At 46.2% G+C, this 21,878-nt stretch overlaps 1 protein-coding gene across 3 annotated transcripts in view; it reads left to right on the plus strand.

The window, feature by feature from the left end:
• The window catches only part of MKNK1 (MAPK interacting serine/threonine kinase 1), a 42,853-nt gene extending 24,871 nt beyond the window's left edge, over positions 1-17,982 (plus strand). For 2 of the 3 annotated variants that reach the window (XM_081306180.1, XM_081306181.1), the window contains 8 exons: positions 295-368; positions 4,375-4,479; positions 7,866-7,921; positions 11,432-11,527; positions 13,162-13,356; positions 13,967-14,131; positions 15,390-15,433; positions 16,582-17,982. In XM_081306180.1, the coding sequence (XP_081162306.1) occupies positions 295-368; positions 4,375-4,479; positions 7,866-7,921; positions 11,432-11,527; positions 13,162-13,356; positions 13,967-14,131; positions 15,390-15,433; positions 16,582-16,828 (982 nt within the window). In that variant the 3' untranslated portion in view covers positions 16,829-17,982. The remainder of the gene's footprint in view (positions 1-294; positions 369-4,374; positions 4,480-7,865; positions 7,922-11,431; positions 11,528-13,161; positions 13,357-13,966; positions 14,132-15,389; positions 15,434-16,581) is intronic. The other variant, XM_081306182.1, reaches the window with a different exon arrangement.
• The last annotated feature ends 3,896 nt before the right edge of the window (positions 17,983-21,878 follow it).

Raw genomic sequence — 21,878 nt, forward strand, 5'->3', positions numbered from 1 at the left:
TATTCAGTTTAATGTGACCGGGACTTTTTTATAACTCTACCTAGTGGGTTTTAGGGTTGGGGTTTGACAGCACAGACTTGGCGAAAACACCAGAGACTAAACATTATGGAAAGATAAGGTGACCTGAATCTTGCTAACACCATTGGCTGCTCCTCAAACATGGGTCTTTAATAAGCATTCTGATTTCAAGTTGATTTCTGCCCCACTACAGGGTGTTGTATATTTTTTTATTTGTATATTTGTAAGTGGACTTTAATATATAATACAACCTCCCCCAATTTTTTCCTATTTAAGGAACATTTTGGAGCTGATTGAGTTCTTTGAAGATGACTCGAGATTTTATTTGGTCTTTGAGAAACTGCAAGGAGGTACTTCCTGTTGAGTATGTGTTTGGACTTCGGATTAAGACCCAGGGTGGTGATCATCCATCATGAATCCCAGAGACTTCTAAAACGAGTCAAGCTAATAAAAAGGATGAAGGACTTAAAAACTGCCCTTGATTTGGGAGAAGGGAAGCCGGAGGGAAGGATGATAATTAGCATTTTGCAGAGCTTAGAATGTCACCTGTGTGGGCATTCTATAAATGCCTTTTCATTATAATAGGAGTCATATATAGATACATTTAGTGATCAATTTATCAATCCCTGTTTTGACATATTCACTATTTAACTAAATTAATTATGGGGTGGAAGCGCTAGCTTACATTGTGAAGTCTGAAAAGGCTAAGCAGAGGAGAAGAGGGCCCATTGTTTAGGACACAGACCTGTGACAGAAGGGAGGCCAAGAAAGTTCCATTCTTCAGACAGGAGGATGCCATCTTGCCCCCACCACACTGCTGTCGCCCACACACATATCACTGGGCTGTGTGTTCAAGTTGCTTTTCTGACATAATGAAGGGAATAGAGAAGCCCTTCCCTCCCTATCCCTCACCCTGACCCTAGGACACACTTGCAAGGTGAACATGGAGCTGAGTGGAGGGACACATGGAGAGCCTTGGTGGTCAAGGGAGCACACTTTAGAAATGAACAAAGCTAAGCTTAAGTCTAGCTCTGTTACTTACCAGCCCTGTGTCCTTGGGCAAGTCCCTTAACCATTTCTCATCTGTAAAACAGGGATATTGGTAGCACATATCTCAGTAGGTTACCGTGAAGATTAAATGAGATAGTTCATGAGAAACATTTAGCACTGTGCTGGGCAGGTACTAAGGGCACAGTGAATGTTGATTCTCGATATTAAAACAACTGAGCGCACCGGGGATGTCTTAGAAATATGGAGAGTATTACTTTCTGCCTTCCATTTAAACAAATTTAGAAACGAGACTCACTTTCTGAAAATATTTTCTAGCATGTTGGGCTCCTTTGACTGTTAAATCTGGCAGGCGAAAGATCTTTGGCAGTTCTTCCCCATTTTTTTCATCCCTTCCCCAAACCAAAAAAAAAAAAATTAATAAGTAAGCACGGACCATTTTTTTAATTGATTTTATTTTTTAAATACATGCCAGCGGAATGCATTATAATTCTTATTACACATATAGAGAACAATTTTTTATATTTCTGTATATAAAGTATGTTGACAGAAATTCATGTCATGTCTTCATACATGTACTTTGGGTAATGATGTCTATCACATTTCACAATCATTGCTAATCCCCTGCCCCGTGTCTTCCCCTCCCATCCCTCTGCTCTATCGAGAGTTCATCTATTCCTCCTATGCTCCCCCTCCCTATACCACTATGAGTTAGTCACCTTATATCAGAGAAAACATTTGGCATTTGTCTTTTTGAGATTGGCTAACATCACTTAGCATTATCTTCTCCAACTCCATCCATTTACCTGCAAATGCCATGATTTTATTCTCTTTTATTGCTGAGTAATATTCCATTGTGTATATATGCAACATTTTTTTATCCATATCCATTCCTCTACTGAAGGGCTTCTGGGTTGGTTCCACAGTTTAGCTGTTGTGAATTGCGCTGCTATAAATATTGATGTGGCTGTGTCCCTGTAGTATGCTGTTTTTAAGTCCTTTGGGTATAGACCGAGGAGAGGGATAGCTAGGCCAAATGGTGGTTCCATTCCCAGTTTTCCAAGGAATCTCCATACTGCTTTCCATACTGGCTGCACCAATTTTCATACTAGCAATGTATGAAATTGCCAACATCCTTGCCAACACTCATTGTTGTTTATATTCTTAATAGCTGCCATTTTGACTGGAGTTAGATGATATCTTAGAGTAGTTTTGATTTGCATTTCTCTAATTGCTAGAGATGTTGAACATTTTTTCATATATTTATCAATTGATTGTATAACCTCTTTTGAGAAGTGTCTGTTCAGGTCCTTGGCCCATTTATTGGGTTATTTGGGTTTTGGTGTTTTTTTTTTTTGTTTTTTTTTTTTTTTTTTTTTGGTGCTTAGCTTTTTTAGTTCTTTATATACCCTAGAGGTTAGTGCTCTATCTGATGCTGAGGGGTAAAAATTTGCTCCCAAGATGTAGGCTCTCTATGCACCTCACAGACTGTTTCTTTTGCTGAGAAGAAACTTTTTAGTTTGAGTCTATCCCATTTATTGATTTGGATTTTAATTCTTGCACTATAGGAGTCTTTTTAAGGAAGTTGGGGCCTAGTCCCACATGATGGAGATTAGGGTTTATTTTTTCTTCTATTAGACACAGAGTCTCTGGTTTAATTCCTACTTTGAGTTGAGTTTTGTGCATGGTGAAAGATAGGGGTTTAATTTCATTTTGTTGCATATGGATTTCCAATTTCCCCAGCACCATTTATTGAAGAGGCTATCTTTTCTCCAATGCATGTTTTTGGCGCCTTTATCTAATATAAGATAATTGTAATTTTGTGGGTTAGTTTCGGTGTCCTCTATTCTGTACCATTGGTCTACCAGTCTGTTTTGGTGCCAATACCATGCTGTTTTTGTTACTATTGCTCTGTAGTATAGTTTAAGATCTGGTATAGTGATGCCACCTGCTTCACTCTTCCTGCTAAGGATTGCTTTAGCTATTCTGGGTCTTTTATTTTTCAAGATGAATTTCATGATTGCTTTTTCTATTTCTATGAGGAATGTCATTGGGATTTTGATCGGAATTGCATTAAATCTGTATGATGCTTCTGGTAGTATGGTCATTTTGATAATATTAATTCTGCCTATCCAAGAGCAAGGTAGATCTTTCTATCTTCTGAGGTCTTCTTTGATTTCTTTCTTTAGGGCTCTGTAGTTTTCATTGTATAGATCTTTCACCTCTTGTTAAGTTGATTCCCAAGGTTTTGGTTTTTTTTGTTTTTTGTTTTTTGTTTTTTTGAGGCTATTGTAAATGGGGTAGTTTTCCTCATTTCCCTCTCAGAGGATTTGTCACTGATATACAGAAATGCCTTTTATTTATGAGAAGCACAGAGCATTTTTAGGACACAGAAATGACACCTTCAGCTCAGAAGTACTGGCTTCCAGTAGTTTGTATAGACCACATGAAACCAAGCTGTATGTTCATACCTGTGTCTGTCCCCGTCACACACCAGGACTTGAATTATGTGTATGGAATGTTGGAGGCAGCTGGGCTCCTCTGTAGCCATATCACTTAGATGAACATTCTCCTGAGGCCAGACCTAGAGAGTAAAGAGCGTTTGGTGGCTCAGGGCAGTCCATCCCCCTAGGAGTTGGACCTCAGGTCCTGTTAGGGGAAGTCTGCTCTGAATCTAGCTCTGAGGCTCAATTCCTGTGCCTAAATCCTGTCTCCACCACTGACAAGCATGTGATCTTTGGAAAGTGGCTTAACCATTTTTGGCATCAGGTTCCCCATCTATAAAGTGGGGATAATTATACTACCTATTTAATACAATTGTAATGAAGACAAGATAATTTCTTTAAAGAGCATTATATGGTGCTTGGCACATAGTAACTACTCAATAAATGTTAACCATTGCCAACAAAATGAATAACAACAAAAGGGAAAGTTCAGGAGGTAAAGCAGTTCCTCCCACAAACTTTTCAAGACCTTTACATATGTAGTGAGGTGTGGCACTTCCATCAGAAGAATTGTGCACTTGTTTGGATCTGAGCTCAGATGCAAAGAAGCAAATGTCTCTAAGGCCCTCTCAGCACCACGTGCATTCATTTGTTTCTTTTGATTCCAGAAGCCAAATTAGCCTCCATGGCATTAATGTTTTTTGCCATATGAATGATTGTTCTCTGCACATAGGACTTCCTCACAAACAGGCACAGAAGGTAGCAGTCAAGTTTTGTTCAGCAGATATATTCTTGTACCTCCCCTGTGCCAGGCACCATACTTGGAGCTGGACCTTTAGCAATGAAAGTCAATGAATAAGTCTATGTTCACAAAGCCGTTCTTCTCTTCCCCTCTGCAACCCAGGCTCCATCCTAGCCCACATCCAGAAGCGGAAGCACTTCAATGAGCGAGAAGCCAGCCGAGTGGTGCGGGATGTTGCCGCTGCCCTCGATTTCCTGCATACCAAAGGTGATCCATATCTTCGCCTGGGTGGGTAGGGTGGGCTGGCCAGCTCTGGGTACCAAGGAAGAGGGGACAGGCCTGGCTGGGGGCTTGTCCAGGAGATGGCACAGCTGACAGGCAGCTGGAGATTTGGTCATGCTCACCCTTTGGAAGGGGAGGTGGGGACACTTCAACCTGCTCCGAGGCTTCCACCGTGGGTAATGGGGAGATGGTGAAGCTGTTAAGCAGGATAGGCCTACAGGAAAAGGAGGGAGGGAAAGAATGACAGTGAACAAGGTGTGCGTGCACGTGTGTACATGTACCCGGGTGCCTGGTGCTCCCTTCTTGATGGAGAACATAAAACTCACGTGTGATACCACCATTCTCATACGAAATTTTAGTGTCATTCCTTTCAGTGTTTTAAAGTTCATCTCTGACTTCAAATAGGACATATGTGGTTGTATGTCTCTTGTTCACAGTAAATTTAAAAATACATTTTGTATTTATATGAAAGTTTGCGATATCTGTCGAACATTGCAGTGGTGACTAATGGGTTGCTATTGTTTGAATTACATTTCACTTCCAATCCCTTTCCTAAGACTGATAATTTAAGTACTTTTGTAGTGAATGAAATCTTTTTGCAAATTAAGCATTTTGACTTTTCCATAAATCTGTTGGACTATTACATACTTTTTAAAAATTTTACCCCAAAGCAGTACCATGGAAAAACCGAGTTCTGGCTTCACCTCTCTTCAGCTGTGTGCTCTTTGTGTCAATGCCTGCCACATAGAGTCATGGGAGAATTTGGAGAAATGAGAACATCATCTACAGTAGTTAACACTTAAAAGCACTTGTTATGTGCTAGGGACTATTCTAAGCCGTGTGTGTGTGTGTGTGTGTGTGTGTATGAATTCCTTTATGCCATTGTGTGCCTTTTCTGTATGTATTGTGTGTTTATAGAATAAAGAGAGCATAGTTCCTGGCACATATTAGTTCTTCCTTTGATGTTGTTCCTTCCACTTTCATCTCCCAACAGGCAAAAAGCACTGTTATTCCTAATATTGATTCCCTTAAAGCATTCTTCCAGGTGGGTTGTGGAGGTGGAGCAAATAACATGTGACTTAGCTCCACTCCCTTCATGACTGTGACTCCTGGCCAGCCACACTGATAGTGAGTGTTGAGGACCAACTATAGGCATGCTGTGCACACATCCCAGGCTGATGTGGCAGGTGTATGAGAGGTTCAGGTTCATTGAATCCACCTGGTTTCCTCCAGTGGCTGAAAGAGATCTGCAAACTGACAGTGTTCACATTGGAGCCCTAACTCGCACCTGGGATGAAAATTCCTAGAAGGGGGTGTCTCTATTTTCCACAGCATGATGAATCGCAGCAGTTCTGTTTTTGAAAGCTGGGATGCATGTAGGTAACACCTGCCTGACAAAGATTTACAATTGCTCCCCAAACTGCCTCTGTAGATTGCAAAACTGGGTCATGCTTTTTACAAGAGCCAAACCTTGGAGGAGGGGTCTAGGCGGTTTTATTTTTTATTTATTTATTTATTTACAAGAATGCACTATGGGGGACGGAGGCTGGTGGTGTCTCAGGAGTTCTGAAGTGCTTGTTAACATCTAGCTGGCCAGCTGCCCATGTGACCAGAAGTTGGAGGGGATGAAAAACGATTTCCAGCTGAACTTGGCTGTTTTCTAAATAACTTCACGCTGGGAAGATGAATTGGGCAAGAATGGGTAGCCCCGAAACAAGTTCTATACTTTTAAATACTGGACACACTGCAGTTTAACCTCTGGGAAATGAACTGGAGCGGCTCTATGGCTGGTGCGCTCACACAGGCAGGCCCATTATGACAGCCTGGCTTTCTGCATTCTCAGGCCGGGGGACGAGTGGGCCATGGGTACCTATTTGGAAACTAAGGCTCTGTGTGCGGCTCATGATCCTTCTGTGGGAGCACTTGCTGTAATGGAAAATATCCTTCACTTTTAGTGCAGTGAGCAGTAGCCCGACTCAATTTGTGCAGGCTGGGCTGAGTTGCTCTGGGTTCTCATTCAATTAGGTGACTGATGAAGTTACTTAGCTTGCTAGTTACTCTGCTTTTTCTTCTTAGTGAAGTGCCTCAGGTGGGCTGGGCCTTTGCCTATAGTAGGAAGTGGAAAGGCTGCCCACGCAGCTGATCATTGCTGGTGACTAAGGCAAGGTCTGCTTTTCTGCTTTCTCCACCACCTCAAGATCCTCCGCTGCTCTCCAGGACTTAGAAGTAGACTTTTGCTCAACTTTTCAGACCTGTCCCTGTGCTGTGGGTGCTGCAGAACGAAGGAGGAGGGACAGGTTTCTCTGTCCTCCGCCAGGACACCCCAGACCAATTTGTCAGTGCTTTGTCCATCCGTCTATCCGTCCTTCCTTCCTTCCTTCCCTCCATTTCTCCCCTTCTCCCTCCCTCCCTCTCTTCCTTCTTCCCTCCTTCACTTCCCCCCTTCCTTCCTTCCTTCTCTCAGGTGCCTTCTTGGCCAGGTCAGCAGCTTGTTTGTTTGTTTGTTTGTTTTGGGGGTGGTGTTTGCTGGGGATTAAACCTAGGGGCCCTTAACCACTGAGCTACATCCCTAGCCCTTTATTTTTTATTTTGAAATAGGATCTTTTAAGCTGCTTAGGGCTTTGCTAAATCGTTGAGGCTGGCCTCGAATTTGTAATCCTTCTGCCTCAGCCTCCCAAGTTGCTGGGATTATAAACATGTGCCACCATACCTGGCAAGGCAGCAGCTTCCCTCAAGGGGTAAGCTCCTACTTGAAGCCCTCTGCAGATATGGCCAAAATGCAGGGTGTCGTCTCTGAAGTACAGCACCCTGTGGCCAAAAGTGTCCTTGAAGAGTAGGTGAGAAGAAAGTTAGACGGAATTGGGGTTATCTAACACTTGGTCCTCCAAACATTCAGGGAATCATGTTGACGGAATCTTTTTTTTTTTCTTTTAATCAGCTACACAAGAAGAAATGAGGTAGAGCAGTCTAAGCCTCCTGAGATGTTCTTAAACAAGGCACTAATTATTTCTGCATTGCTGTTCCAAGCACTGCCGTCTGCAGAGCTCTCTGCTCTGCTTTGTGTTAGGCTGCACAATAAGAATTCCTGGTTGTCACTACAGTGCTGAAAGGTAGGCTGGCTGGGATTCATTTAGCTCTTCTTATCCCTGCCAGACTTCTAAAGCCACTGCTTCAAAAGAACTTGCAGAATCAACTGTGCTTTTGGTTTGTGTCTCTGGTTACTTCTGCCTCCTGCAGCTCGTTGGTTTTTTAATGTACCATAATTGGGAATTAATCTGTGAACAACAGCATTTGGAAAAAATTAATTGTGTGTGGAATGTTTGATAATTATGTGCATATGTTAACTATTTCCTTGCTGCTTGTCATTTCAGGCATTGCTCACCGCGATCTGAAGCCAGAAAATATATTGTGTGAATCTCCAGAAAAGGTACTTAAGGCCTGATTTGGATGTACAACTTATCCTGGTCAAGCAAGCACCCTGCTTTCCATATAGATTGTTGGTAGTATTCTTGGCCTCAGGTACCAACTTCAGCTGATTGCTATGGACATGTGAGAGTGTTGGACCCAGTATGTAATGTTTCAACATTCCAAGTATAGCCCTTGTCCCTTTTTTCTCTTTGTCATCTATGATTGGCTTAAGCCTACAAACTTGTAAAATATATGAGACCTGCATAAAATTAATGCTTTCTAGTCCAACACATCTACTGTTAGAGCAGTTGTGAGTCAGAAATGACTCAATCTTACATGGGTACACCTCTGCCCATAAGTGATATTTGTATGTAAGCTAGACTGTATCCACCACTAGAAGCAATAATTAGGAAGCAAGTTCTTTAAAAGGATTTCTATTTCCATTTTTATTTCCAAGGTGCCCATTAAAAAGAAAATATTTATTCTTGCTTTTAAATAAATGCAACTAATTTAAACATGGCCTAAATTCCATCTACTAATAAACGAAAGTGTTTGTATTTTTATAAGAACACATACATTTGACAAATTCTACACTTTTTAGGAGAGGTTTAGGCCCTGGTAGTGTTGGCAACCCACATTCACAGCTTTGTGTGTGTGCATGCATGAGCAGATGCAAGAGCAACATGCCTTGGTGTGGGTGAAGCTGTGGCTCATCCATAGGAATGGCTGTGAGTGAACGTGCCTTCGACGTACAACTCTTGTATCAGCTCTAGTAAGATCTTATGACTTCCTGTCAGTTATTCTGTCCTAGAACTTTTTAGTTTATCATTTTTATGGTTGTTAATAATAATTATCAATTAACATTTCTCAAGTGCTTACACTATGCCAGGCACTTTGGCTTATTTAGTATTATAAAGTATCTTGAAGAGATACTTTTATCATATTTATTTTATGGATAAGGAAACTAAAGCTCAAAGAGTTAAGAAACTTAAAATTATTCAGGTGATACAGAGCTAGATTAAAATAAGGTACTGATCCCAGCACTCACCGGTGTTCCCAACTACCCATTATTGCCTCTGACTTACAAGGAACATCTTTTGTTTCATCTGCTCTTCATGGCACAGATTTGCTGCCCTTTTTTGTAATTAGAAAAACTAAAATTAAGAGAAGCTAATTATCAAAGGACATAAGAAAGTGAAAAGACAGCCTACAGAATGGGAGGAAATATTTGCAAATTATACATCTGCTAGGGATTTGATATCCAAAATACATGTAGAATTCCTAAAACTCAACAACAAAAAGACAGACAACCCAATTTTAAAATGACCAAAGGATTTGAACAGAGATTTTCCAAAAGAGATACAAATGGCTAACAAGCAATGAAAAGATGTTTAACATCCTTAATCGTTAGGGAATTGCAAATCAAACCACAAGGAGACACCACTGTTGCCAATCTAAGATGACTATAATTTTTGTAATGGAAAAATAACAAGGGGGGGCAGGAGTTGTGGCTCAGTGGTAGAGCACTTGCCTGGCATGCGTGAGGCCCTGGGTTCGATCCTCAGCACCGCATATAAATAAATAAAATAAGATCCATTTAAAGAAAAATAACAAGGGTTGGTGAGGATCTGGAGAAATCACAGAACTGTTGTACATTATTGGTGAAAATGTTAAATGTAGATTTCCTCAATTAGCTGAACATTGAAAGCCATATGAGTCAGGTATGGTGGTGCACACCAGTAATCCCAGCTACTGGGGGGCTGAGGTGGGAGGATTGCAAGTTCTAGGCCAATCTAAGCAATTAAGACCCTGTCTCAAAATTTTAAATAAGGGCTGAGAAAGTAGCTCAGTGGTACAGCATCCCTGAGGTCATCTCCAATGCCAAAAAGAAAAAAAAGAAAAAAATATACCATATGACTCAAGAATTCAAGGCAGAGACTTAAACAAATACTTGTATACTGATGTGCATTACAGTGTTATTCAAGTAGCCACAAGGTGAAAACAACCCATGTATCCATCAACAGATGAATGGATAAACAAAAAGTAGTGTATACATACAGTGGAACATTATTTAGCCTCAAATCAGAGTGAAGTTCTGATACATCCTACTACATGGACAAACCTTGAAAACATTATGCTAATTGGAAGAAGCCAGGCACACAAGGACAGATACTGTATGCTTCCACTTACATGAAATCTCTGAAATAAGGAAGTTAATAAAGGCACAAAGCAGGTTAGAAGTCAGGTGCACACTTTTAATCCCAGCACTTAGGGGGTTGAGGCAGGAAGATCACAAATTCGAGACCAAACTGGACAACTTGTCTCAAAAAAGGGCTGGGGTTGTAACTTGGTGGCAGAGCACCTCTGGGTTCAATCCCTAGTATTGGGGGAAAAAAGAAAAGAATCACTTGGGATTGGGGGTGAGCAGAAATGGGAAGTTAATACTAGAGTAGAGTTTCTAGGAAGGTTTTAGAAACAGATGGTGATGGTGACACAACATAGATGTAATTTTTTTTTTTTAAAGAGAGAGAGGAGAGAGAGAATTTTTTTTTAATATTTATTTTTTAGTTCTCGGCAGACACAACATCTTTGTAAGTGGTGCTGAGGATCGAACCCGGGCCGCACGCATGCCAGGCGAGCGCGCTACCGCTTGAGCCACATCCCCAGCCCCCATAGATGTAATTAATGCCACTGAGTCATGCGTTTAAGAATGGCTAAAATAACATGTTTTTATTTCACCACAATTTTTTTTAAAAAGACTAAGTGAAAAAGAAAAGAGAATGAAAGAAAGAGGCAGGCAAAAAGGGATGTGAGGAAGGAGAGAAAAAGTTGAGAGCCTTGTGCGGGCATCTTGGCAGGTGAACGGAGGAGCTGCATTTACCAGCCATTTCACCTCGCCCCCTGTGCTGTCCTCCTCCTGCACTGCCAGGCCATCTATCGTGTGCTGTAGACACAGGTCACTCTCTTGTCCCAGGTACAGTATCTGCTTCTGGTGCAGCTGGCTGCTGAGTTGATGCCACCATGGCGACCATGCATCATACTTTTCCTAGGACTTTATGTGCTTAACTGAGAAAGACCACGCAAGCAAGCCAGGATAGGTCAGCCACCCTAAGCCACCTAAGATGGACAAGGGTTTTACTCCAAGCTCTTCTGACCTCCACTGAGTGGGCTTCAAGGGGACTGTCTTTAGAGATACATGAACTTCTCTGGCTTCTCTCCTGCTACCTATGCCATTGTTTGCCAGCAAGAGTTCCTTTTTATTATTCTGAGTTCATGGCCATCTGACATCATAGAGTTCACTCATTTTGGGGGGGAAATAAGAAGGGAGCATGGGGAAGAGCACATCTTGGACAAAACCCTAAGGTGACTGACTCCTGGTTAACCCAAGCAGAGTAAATATGACCTGGTAGACAGAGCCAAGCTGTAGTGCGACAGCTGTACAAGCCATGTGTCCATGTGGTCATGCTGGTCTCCTCATGCCCTCTGGCTTCTTAGATCTGTGATCTCTGGTTTCTTTTTTCCTTTGCAGGTATCTCCGGTGAAAATCTGTGACTTTGACTTGGGCAGTGGGGTGAAACTGAACAATTCCTGCACACCCATAACCACACCAGAGCTGACCACCCCTGTACGTATGGCCGGGTGCCCTGTTCCCTTCCTGCTGGGCACTGTGCTTGTGGAGAGTGCCTGATTCAAATTTGTGGCATCCAGAACAGAGAGCTAAAGAAGGAAAATCAAATGTCTGTAGCCTTTCCAGGCCTGATTTGTTAGCTTCCAAGCCTGCCCCCTACACAGTTGTTAATGAAACTGACATTGATTGGAGTTTTAGTTTGGGGTGGGCCCTCTCTATTAAGGTAGAAACAGATTGTCTCTATAAACACAGGCTGTGACTCTTGTCCCAGGTGAAAACAAACACTATTCACATGTTGCACATGTAAAGTGAATGGCTCCAGGTTCCATTCTCTCTGCTGAAGTCAGCAAATCCCCCTTGTGGTGGAGGATGGGAGCTGTCTTCCCCTCCCCCCTCACCCCCCATGGAGGAAAGCCAATAGCCTCTGTGGCGGGAACTGTGAGGTTCCAGGCCATATGCATGTAGGATTGCTTGGCCGAATTATCCGGTTGCTTCTCCCACTTCACATTTCATGCCCAGATGGAAGCTGCTTCTTCCTAAGACATATCTTGTACATGTTTGATGCACTATAATTAGGATGACTCTTTTGAGACTTGCATGCTTCATAAGTGAATTTTCCTAATAGCCTTTTTTTATAAGACATGCCTTTAAATATGCCTATATCATTCTTATGCTAAGCAACATTATTAGTAATGTTTCTGTATTAGCTTTTAACACATGGGGCTACCTTGTTCTCAAAGTCATTAACGCTAATTGCCAATAACAAAGAAAATATCCTTTCTCAAGTGCACTTACCATCTTCTAATCAAATTAGTTTTGTGGGATGGGAGTGGGGGCTGCTTCTCAGTGAGCCTGAAATAATGAAGTGGGGAGCAAAGAGAATATTTTATTTTTCTCAGCAGTTTCTACGCAAGGGTGGGAGGGAGGAGTCCTGGATCCTGGTCCTGGGTCGGCCACTGCTGAGCTCCTTGACCTATCCTGGGCCTTGCCTTTCCCATCTATAAATGGGAGGGGCAAGGAAATTGAACTTGTCATCAGACTAGCTTTGATGATCTCTTAATTCTAAATCCTTATGCTTCCTTGCTCCGAGTTAGCTGGGAAACTGGACAAGAATCACTTTAAGAAATCCTTGCTGGATGGAGCCATAGATCTCCCTTCCTGCATTTAATTGGAGAATTGAGGCAGGGAGAGGCTCCTGGGAGTTTTTGGCCAAGGCCTTTTCCCACTGGAGAGGAACCAAAAAAGATAAGAAGTAGGCTTGGATCTGGTCATGTGGACCACAGGGCAGTGTGGCTCAGTTTAAGCTTCTCTGAGTGCCTTGATGATACCAGCTGAGCCCTCTGATTTTCCTGACAAGCTCCTGCTGTCACTCCATCCTTCCATCCTCTTTTTTTTTTTTTAATTGTTTTTAGTTGTCAATGAACCTGTATTTTTAAAATTTATTTATATGTGATGCTGAGATTCTAACCCAGTGCCTCACACATGCTAGGCAAGCACTCCACCACGGAGCCCAACCCCAGCCCTTCCATCCTCTTACCCAAGTTACATTCGATATTTTGCCATCCTCTCTCCCTAAAACTCATTCCCTCTCTTCTCTGCCATCTCCCTCTCCCCAACCCTGGTCCTCACAGTGCGGCTCTGCAGAGTACATGGCCCCTGAGGTGGTGGAGGTCTTCAGAGACGAGGCCACTTTCTATGACAAGCGCTGTGACCTATGGAGCCTTGGCGTGGTCCTCTATATCATGCTGAGTGGCTACCCGCCCTTTGTAGGTCACTGCGGGACTGACTGTGGCTGGGACCGGGGAGAAGTGTGCAGGGTTTGCCAGGTGAGTGTAACCAGGGCCACAGCACATGCCCACCTGGGGCTCAGTAGGCTGAGATTGTTCCTGATCTGGAAGGGGTTCAAGGTGCCCTTCTGTCAGGGCAGCCAGGGGGTGAAATAGTCAGGCACTCAGCCCAGCTAGGAGTTCGGGGGGTTTGCTGGAGACATCATACCTGAGCAGACTCTGAAAGGACGAGTCTTGCCCATGGGAAGAAGGTCAAGAAATATGAGAAGGAAGACCAGCACAGGCAAAGCCCTGAAGTAGCCGCGGGGAGGAGTATGAGGTTAATGAAGGTGGGAGAGGAGACCTGGGAGATCACCCGGGCCCATTTCACAGAGCACTCTCTCTGAAGGGCTGAGAATTGGGGCTTTGTTATACAGGTGATATTCCCCACTCGTCATACCTCTAGCCATCTCGGTGGCTGAGGGCATTCCATATTGTTTGGTGATTTAGGGGAGAGTGGGGGTCTAGGAAGGGGCCCTGTCTGTGGCATCCCCCAGCCATGAGCAGCAGCTGCCGCTGAGATCAGTTAGAGCCAAGATGATTGACTGTGAGCTACCCATCCTGCCCATGCCCTGGCCCTGTGGCCTCAGGAGGAATCTTCTTTACCTAGAACAAGCTATTTGAGAGCATCCAGGAAGGCAAATATGAGTTTCCTGACAAGGACTGGGCTCACATCTCCAGTGAAGCCAAAGACCTCATCTCCAAGCTTCTGGTTCGAGATGCAAAGCAGAGACTCAGTGCCGCCCAAGTTCTGCAACACCCATGGGTGCAAGGGGTGAGTGACTTCAGGGCAGGGTGGTATGTCACCTCTCCAGGCCATGGCACACAGCAGTTTGGCCATGAAGAAGCTCTCATGCCAGCTAGTGAAGACCCCCAGCCCGCATGATTGCCCCCAGCTGAAATGAGGTGCTATAGCAGCTTCAGTGGCTTCAATGCACAGTGAACCCACTCCTCCTTACCCACCAGCCCAGCCCTTGACACAGCATAGACTTGGCTCTAACCTTAGCCATAGACTAAATCTCAATACAGCTCTCTGGGGGACTAGGCCATGCCTCCCACTATTGGCAGAAGCAACTTGATATTGTCATTCAGGGCCTGCAGTACCATCCTCTTGTACAAAAACACCACTGGCTGAGAAGCAAGACCTTGCTGCCCTGAAGCTTGTGTGGCTGCCCTGAAGACTGTATGCTTCTCCTCATGGCCTGGGGCTCTGGGGGCTGGGGCTGGGAAGGCAAATGGTGTTTTCCCTATGCTCAGGATCCACATCTTCACTAGAAAGCATTTTTTTAAAATCCCCGTTGGTTAGTCACAATACCTGACTTCCACTCTGAGGAGTCTGTCAAACCCTCTTGCTAGTTACTGTGTCTCGTTGATCTACCAGGCCCTAGCTGGCCTCAGTCACCCTGCCAATGGAAAGAGGCAAGTGTTGCCTGCTCATGTCACAAAGGAGGATCAATCCAAGAGTGGCTCAGGGCCTAATTTCCATCCACCCAAGAGTGAACCCCTATGGGGCTGAGGCTATAGCTCAGTTGGTAGAGTGTCGGCCTTGCATGCAGAAGGCCCTGGGTTCGATCCCCAGCCCACACATACAAAAAAAGAGTGAACATCTACCATATGCTAGAGAGGAGCCCAACCTGTCCCCATGGTCTAGTGGAGAAAGGGACAGTGTGAGGAATACTTGGGAAAAGTGCTAGAGGCACAAAGGGACAAGACCCCACCTCTGCTGGGACTAAGACGGGGAGGTGTTGGGCAACAGGGACTGCTTCAGGGGGGAAATGACCCTTGAGCCAGGTCTCAGAGGGCAGTGAAGACTTTGCCAGGGGAAGAAGGCTGTCCTTGCAGAGGCGGCTGTGACTTCAGAGTGCACCCTTATGTTCTCTCCTCTGAAGGTCTAGCCCTGCACTTAAGCAGTGACAAGTCCCTGTGCTGGGCTGAGAGCCTGTAGTTACCTGCCCACTCTGTGCTGGCTTGGGTGGGACAGCTCTTGGAAAGAGGGAGCAGTGCTTACCCACAATCTGTCCTTCCCATTCTAGCAAGCTCCAGAAAAGGGACTCCCCACGCCGCAAGTCCTCCAGAGGTAAATGCTCCCACACACCCAGTGCCCTTCTCTCCTCCACCTGGACTTTACTTCAAGCCCTCAGCCATGCTGGGATGGAAGTGGGGGATAGGAAACCCATCCCCAGGCTCAGGTGCTCTTCTCAGTCCCCTCCTCTCTCCCTCTCCCTCCATTATAGAGCTGTCTCTCTCTGCACTTCTTTCACCTTCATTTGTCCCCTAGCACCTTTAAGTCCCTCCTTGCTTTGTTTGCAGGAAAAATCCTGTTCTGCATACCCACTTGAACCTAACCGGAAGTCACTGTTCACAGTCCACAGACAGATCTGATCTGTGGGTTATTCCTACCAGGTGTCCTTTTGCTCTTGATGAAAGTAGCAGAAGTGAGGGGCATTGCAAGGCAGAGGGACCGGCTGTCACATATACTACTAGACAGTAGTGATAGTGGCTTCCATGTCAAACAGCCCAGGTCTACCATGCACAGTAACCATGGGCTGTTTGACTATACAACCTTTGAACAACTAGGTTTATTCCCAGTGAGCTCTACCCCAGCAGGCAGGGACTAAGCTATGTGGGAAACCCTTCAGGTAGCCACTCTCATGGCCAATTTTTAGGAGTTACTCAGGGAAGTATTCCCCTGCATGGGCTCGATTCACTTGCCCCAAGATGCTGTTGCCCAGCTAGGTCCCTCCTTGTTTCTGTGGAGTTGTCTCCAGGTGCCTTCAGGTGCTAAACCTCATGAGGGTCCCCTTTAAATGATTTATTCAACAACCCAAAGTGCCCATCACAGGCTTGCCCTGAGCTGGGTTGTGGGAAAACACATCAAGAGGCAGTTCCTGCTCCAGGAACCCCTGACCTTCCAGGGAGGGGGATGGGTGGCTTTAGTGCACTGTGTGTGGCCCGGCCTCCAGAAGAGCTGTGTGCAGAGAGGCTCAGAGCAGGGAACGTTGAGGCGTTTGCTCACCGTCCAGTCCCAGGACTATTTGAGGCTCAAAGTCCATTCTAGCCTCAGTCAAACCCAGGAGAGAACTACTCGAGAGAGTCGCCCCTGCAGTTCAGAAAAATCTGGCAGGAGTATGAAACCCAGTGTTGAGTAGGCATGTCGCAGAGCTGACCTGGCTAACCCCAGGTCCTGTCCCCCTCTTCTCTTTCTCTCCCCCATGCCCCCCGCAGGAACAGCAGCACTATGGACCTGACCCTCTTTGCAGCTGAGGCCATTGCCCTTAACCGCCAGCTGTCTCAGCATGAGGAGAATGAACTGGCCGAAGAGCCAGAGGTGCTGGTGGAGGGCCTTTGCTCCATGAAACTCTCTCCTCCCTCCAAGTCTCGCCTGGCCCGCCGGCGGGCCCTGGCCCATGCTGGCCGCAGTGGAGACACAGGACTGTGCCCAACAACCTGCCCAACAACCACAGGACTCTGAAAGGTTCCAGCCACACCTCGTAAGCCTTGACCTGCCCAGGTATTGCCCCTGGAAACCCGTGAGGCCAATGTCTGCAGAGCAGGCAGAGAGGCCTGTTTTGGGGCTCCAATCAGGCTTTTTCCACTTACAAAGGCCCTGCAGGGTCCCCCCAATGCCCCCCTCCCCATTTCCCCAGAGTCCTTGAGGAAAAAGCTTTTTCCAAAGGGGTTGTCTTTGAAAAGGAAAGCAATCACTTGTCACTTTGCATAATCGCCTGCAGCTGGGACATCTCTGCTGGACTCCACCTGCTCACCGGCCTGCAGACCCCAGATCCAGCCTGCTCTGTGACTGGGCTGTGCTGCTGGGGCTGCAGCCTGCAGGGAACCAGCTTGGAGCAGGAAGCCTAAGCGTCAGTTGACAGAGGCTGCCAACACACTTGACTCTCCCCCTCTGCACTGCCACCCTCCTCTGGCAGTCCTTCACCTTCCTCTGTCCTCCGGACGTCCTCTTTGCCTGTCTTCTCCCTTGGCTGAGCAAAGCCACCCCCTCAATTCAGGAAGGGCAGAGAGAGCCTTCCTCTTTCAGGAGGCCAGATCAGTCTTCCAGTGTGCAGCACGGAGAAGCACATAATCTTTCTTTGCAGTGACCGAAATGTGTTCCTCATTTATCATCCTCTTCCTTGTTTGTGATTGCTGCTAAAGTCAGTATTATTTCATTTTTTAAAATGGGATTTTTAACCATGCTGTTCCAGTCCACATGGAACTTTAAACTCTCACTGCAAGCCCAGGGATTTTCTAGAGTGGGATGTCCGTGGACTTGGGTTTTAATCAGTTGTGTCCTATGGTTCTAACTGGTTTTAAGCTGTTACTAGGATGAGCACCTTAGAGATAGTATCAGTGTCTTCTGCTGCTGTATCCCCCGAGTCATGTATGAAGCATGGCACAGATTTGGGGCAGTTAGACGGAGCTCTGTGCCTAAGTGAGAATGGCAGGCCACCCCACTGCCCTGGTCTGCGCCATGTGGTGCCTGATGCCCGGGAGCATGAAGATGCAGCCAGTGTCAGATAAGCTTTTGAGTCACATAAATAGGTTGCATATGTCAGATGTTTACACAACACCACGACTATGATGCTATCACACATTGTGCTTGTTTTAATAAAACTATTTTAAATTTGAGCTGTGGCCCGCTTGGTGGTTCTTTCTACCCCTGCATCAGTGATGCAGACCTGAGGCTGAGCCCAGCCAGATGGGCAGAAGGCACCCTTGTCAGGACCCCCAAATATAACACTATGTTTGATCTGAAAAATAAGGGGAAAGAGACATTGCTTTCCTTTTCTTTAGATGAGGAAATGAGATTCATCAAACGCCTATCAGTCTCTTCTACTGGGACCCAGAGATGAGTAAGAAGCTGTCAGTACTCCTTAGAGCCTCCCCACAGTGAGGGCGAGACAGTGTCCACAGCCATCACACTAGCAGATCTCAAAAGGAACTTTAGTCCATGTCCCTGAACCCACCCCACCCACGGGAACAAATTGCCCTAGCATTACTGAGCCTTTGTTGAGGACCTGTTTGTCCCCGATGGCCTGTCCTGCCAGGGCTGGCAACACAGAAAAACAGTGCCTCCCGCCCACAATGTTCATGTACACCATGCAGAGGGCTTTTCATGTAATTCCAGGGCCACAGTAGGAAAGACTTTGTAGGTCCCCAAGGAGGTGACAAGAGGGAGGTCTGAGTGTCAGGGCAGTAGACTGGATGCTGATGACAGCTCTCTTCCCTCGGGACAACAGAGAGGGAGAGGATCCCCTAGTCTCTCTTCAGGGCCAGGCTACCAGCTGTCCCACACCATCTGCACACAGTTGATGACATACTTTGTGGTTGGTCTTCCCTTTGCAATAACCCTTACACCCCTCACATCCCTTCTTCATCAACCAGAAGTGAGGCCACCTGGGAAATCAGACCTGCAGAATCTGAGCCTCTTGGCCCGGCAGTTCCCAGCCCCTGGAACCCAGACTCAAGCCCCAGCCAGTCAGTTCTCCTCCAGGTTGACTCAACAAGAAAGTGACTCAAGGGACTTCCGGAGCTGTGCCCTCCCACCTGCCTCCCTGCCCTAGTCCACACCACCCCACCCGCCCCACGGCTCTGCATCATTACTACCATGCCCACTTTGGCTTTGCTAACATTATTATGCACTTTCTAAGTTAACAGTGCTTTCTAACAAGTTTAAAAGCATTATTTAATAGTCCTAAGAGGTAGGTACATTATTTTTACCCCACTTAACATGAAAAATCAAGAAAAGGAAGAATAAACTAGTTTTTTCCAGGACTGTATAGCAGGAATGATAGATCCAAAATCCCTTCCAGAAAGGCTTTGGACTCAGGGTCTTGCTGCCGGGGTTCAAATCCCAGCTCAGCTTCTTACTATCTGGGGCCTTGGGCAGTTTCTCAGTTTCTGAGAGTCTAGTTGTTTTCAGCTACAGATGTAGGTCTCAGTGCTTAGCTCATGATGCTGCTGTGAACATTACAAAGTAGTAGTAAGTGTCAAGCAAGGTTCTCAGTACACATTGTAGGTCCCCCATAAATACCAGTGATGGTTTTAGTTCTTTTTTTTTTTTACATACGTGACAATAGTGGAATGCATTACATTTGACACACACAAAGATAGAACTAAAATACATGTATGAAGATGTAGTTCTATCTTTTTGTGTCTCCTAGAGCAGACATTTCAACCATGGTCCCAGTGATGGGACACACTTCCTTCAGCTCAGGGAGCCCTCTGCAGAATGGCTTGTATGTCGTGAAGATCCCTCTGTGGCTTTCAAGATGAGACAAGCCTCTGGCCCCTATGGGATCCTTCTGCTGATGGTCTTCTCTGCCCCGGGGGCTGAAGTCCCTATCCCGAAGGGGCAGCTATTGGGCCAGGGAAAAACCAATAGAATGCCAAAGGAGCCTGGGAAGTCCTGCTCTGCTGCACTGAGGCAGATACGGCAGCTGGAGTAAGGGAGGCTCTGGAGTAGCAGAGCCCCTCCCAGGCATGGGGCATGCTATGGCGGAAACCAATTTCCCTACTCTAGGGCTCACTCTGGGCTGGGCCTTGGAGAAGAGAGCTGGTCCCAGCCTTTTGCAGTGTCTTAGACCTCAGGCCTCTTTCCACAAATCCAGTAAGCGGGCCTTGACTCCAGCCCCAATCCTGATTCAACTGGACCTTGAGAACTTCTTTCTGAGGGCATCTGACCACAGGAAAGAGCTTCTGTGCCGCCATGTGTCACCTGCCTGAGCTCTGGGGGCCCCTCCTGGCCCACTGTCCCTTACCAAACCCAGCTCCATAATCAGCAGTGTCTTGGTCCCACGCCAAGTGCTCCAGCTGCTGCAGGTCTGGAGGGGGCTGAGAGTAAGGTCCCCCCAGGGCTGACACGCTTGTTACCATGGTAGCAGTTGCCTTGGAATCCGCTTCCCATACTTCAGCTTCTGAATGGTCCAGGAAAGCTGCCTGTCCCCCCAGGGACCAGTGAATTAATCACACTCTTTTCCAGGGTTCTCAGCCCTCAAGGAAAACAAACAGAACCAAACCAAGCTGGGGCCTGTTTGCCCGCTCTTCCTCCCCACCCTCACCCCACACTGGGTCTTGGCGCTTCTGAGAAAGGAAGAGCACAGGCAGACCCCCTCCAGCCCCTGCCTCGCCAGAAGACACAGAGATCTTGAGGTGGAACCTAGCAACATGCCCATGGCCTAACGTCACCCTGAGTTCCGCAGCTCCAGGAGGACACAGGCTCCTTCCAGGAGAGCTCTGATGCCGGGGAGGCATAGGGAACCCATGGGGCTTGGGTTCTGGGTGTCCCTGGGCTCTCGCCCATCTCAGCATTGCCCCTTGAACTCATTTACCTAATACTACAAGCACATCACCCAGGGACAATTTCCTTTTTCAGGGATTACATAACCCGTATTGAGGAAAGAATTGGCAAGCCTCCCCCTCTACATTGGTAACTGGTTCGGGAACCCTTAATGATGTTCTCCTGTAGAGGGGAGAATGCATTTCCTGACTGGTTCGTTTGACCACAGTGTCTCCCTCTGATGGAGGGTGCTACGGTTTGGATATTGTTTGAGTATGTTCTCCAAAGGTTCATGAGTCAGAAGCTTGGTCCCCCATGTGTCAGTGTTAGGAGATGACAGAACCTTTCAGAAATGGGGCCTGTGCATAGTAATTAGTTCACTGGGGGTGCAGCCCTCAGAAGGGACTGATGTTGGTCTTGTGAGAGTGGGTTGTTATAAAAGAGTAAGCCTGGCCTCTTCCTGCTCTCTGGTCTCTTGTCTCACCAGGTGATCTCACACTCTCACACATGTTCCTACCACTGTGATGCCATCCTACATGAGGTCCTCACCATGGATAGGGCTACCCAATCTTGGACTTCCAACCTCCAGAACTGTGACCTAATTAAACCACTTTTCTTTATAAATTTGCCAGCCTTGGGTATTTTGTTACAGCAACAGAAAATGGACTAATACAATGGGTTTGCTAATTCCTCCTACCTCAAGTAAAACAATAAGGAAATTTAGGAGACAGACAGGCTAGAAGACTTCTCCACCAAGCAAGAATCTGGGCACACAGGTTCTATTGAGGACTCTGGGGCAACTCTTCTGCCTCACCATGTCTCAGTTTCCCAATTCATTCCATAATGGATCTGGGATGACTTTGTGGTTTGGTGAACCTATAACTGAAAATGGCTTCCGATGTCTTTCCTCCTCCCTTGACTCTTTCTGGGCCATGAGGGATTTAGAATGTCAAAGAAGAACTCTTAAATTTGAATTTGGTTTTCAGTGTTTGAAGGTCAGAATGTCGTGGCATCTGAAACTTGCAATGCCTGGCCCTAGCCTCTGCACCCCCAGATGAGGCCATCCTTCAGTGGATGAGGTGCAGTGGCTGGCCTAGACGCCCAGTGTACGGCAGAAAGCATGGCCTCAGAGGCTCTGTCTTGCTGATGTGGGAGAGCCTCCGTCCTTAGACCACAGAGGGGCCAGTGCAGGCCCTGCCTGGCCCAGAGTGGTGCAAACACTTAAGGGGAGTCGGGGCTGGGGCAC

Source organism: Spermophilus citellus, assembly GCF_964194105.1.
Source record: "Spermophilus citellus genome assembly, chromosome: 9".
Lineage (NCBI taxonomy): Eukaryota > Metazoa > Chordata > Mammalia > Rodentia > Sciuridae > Spermophilus > Spermophilus citellus.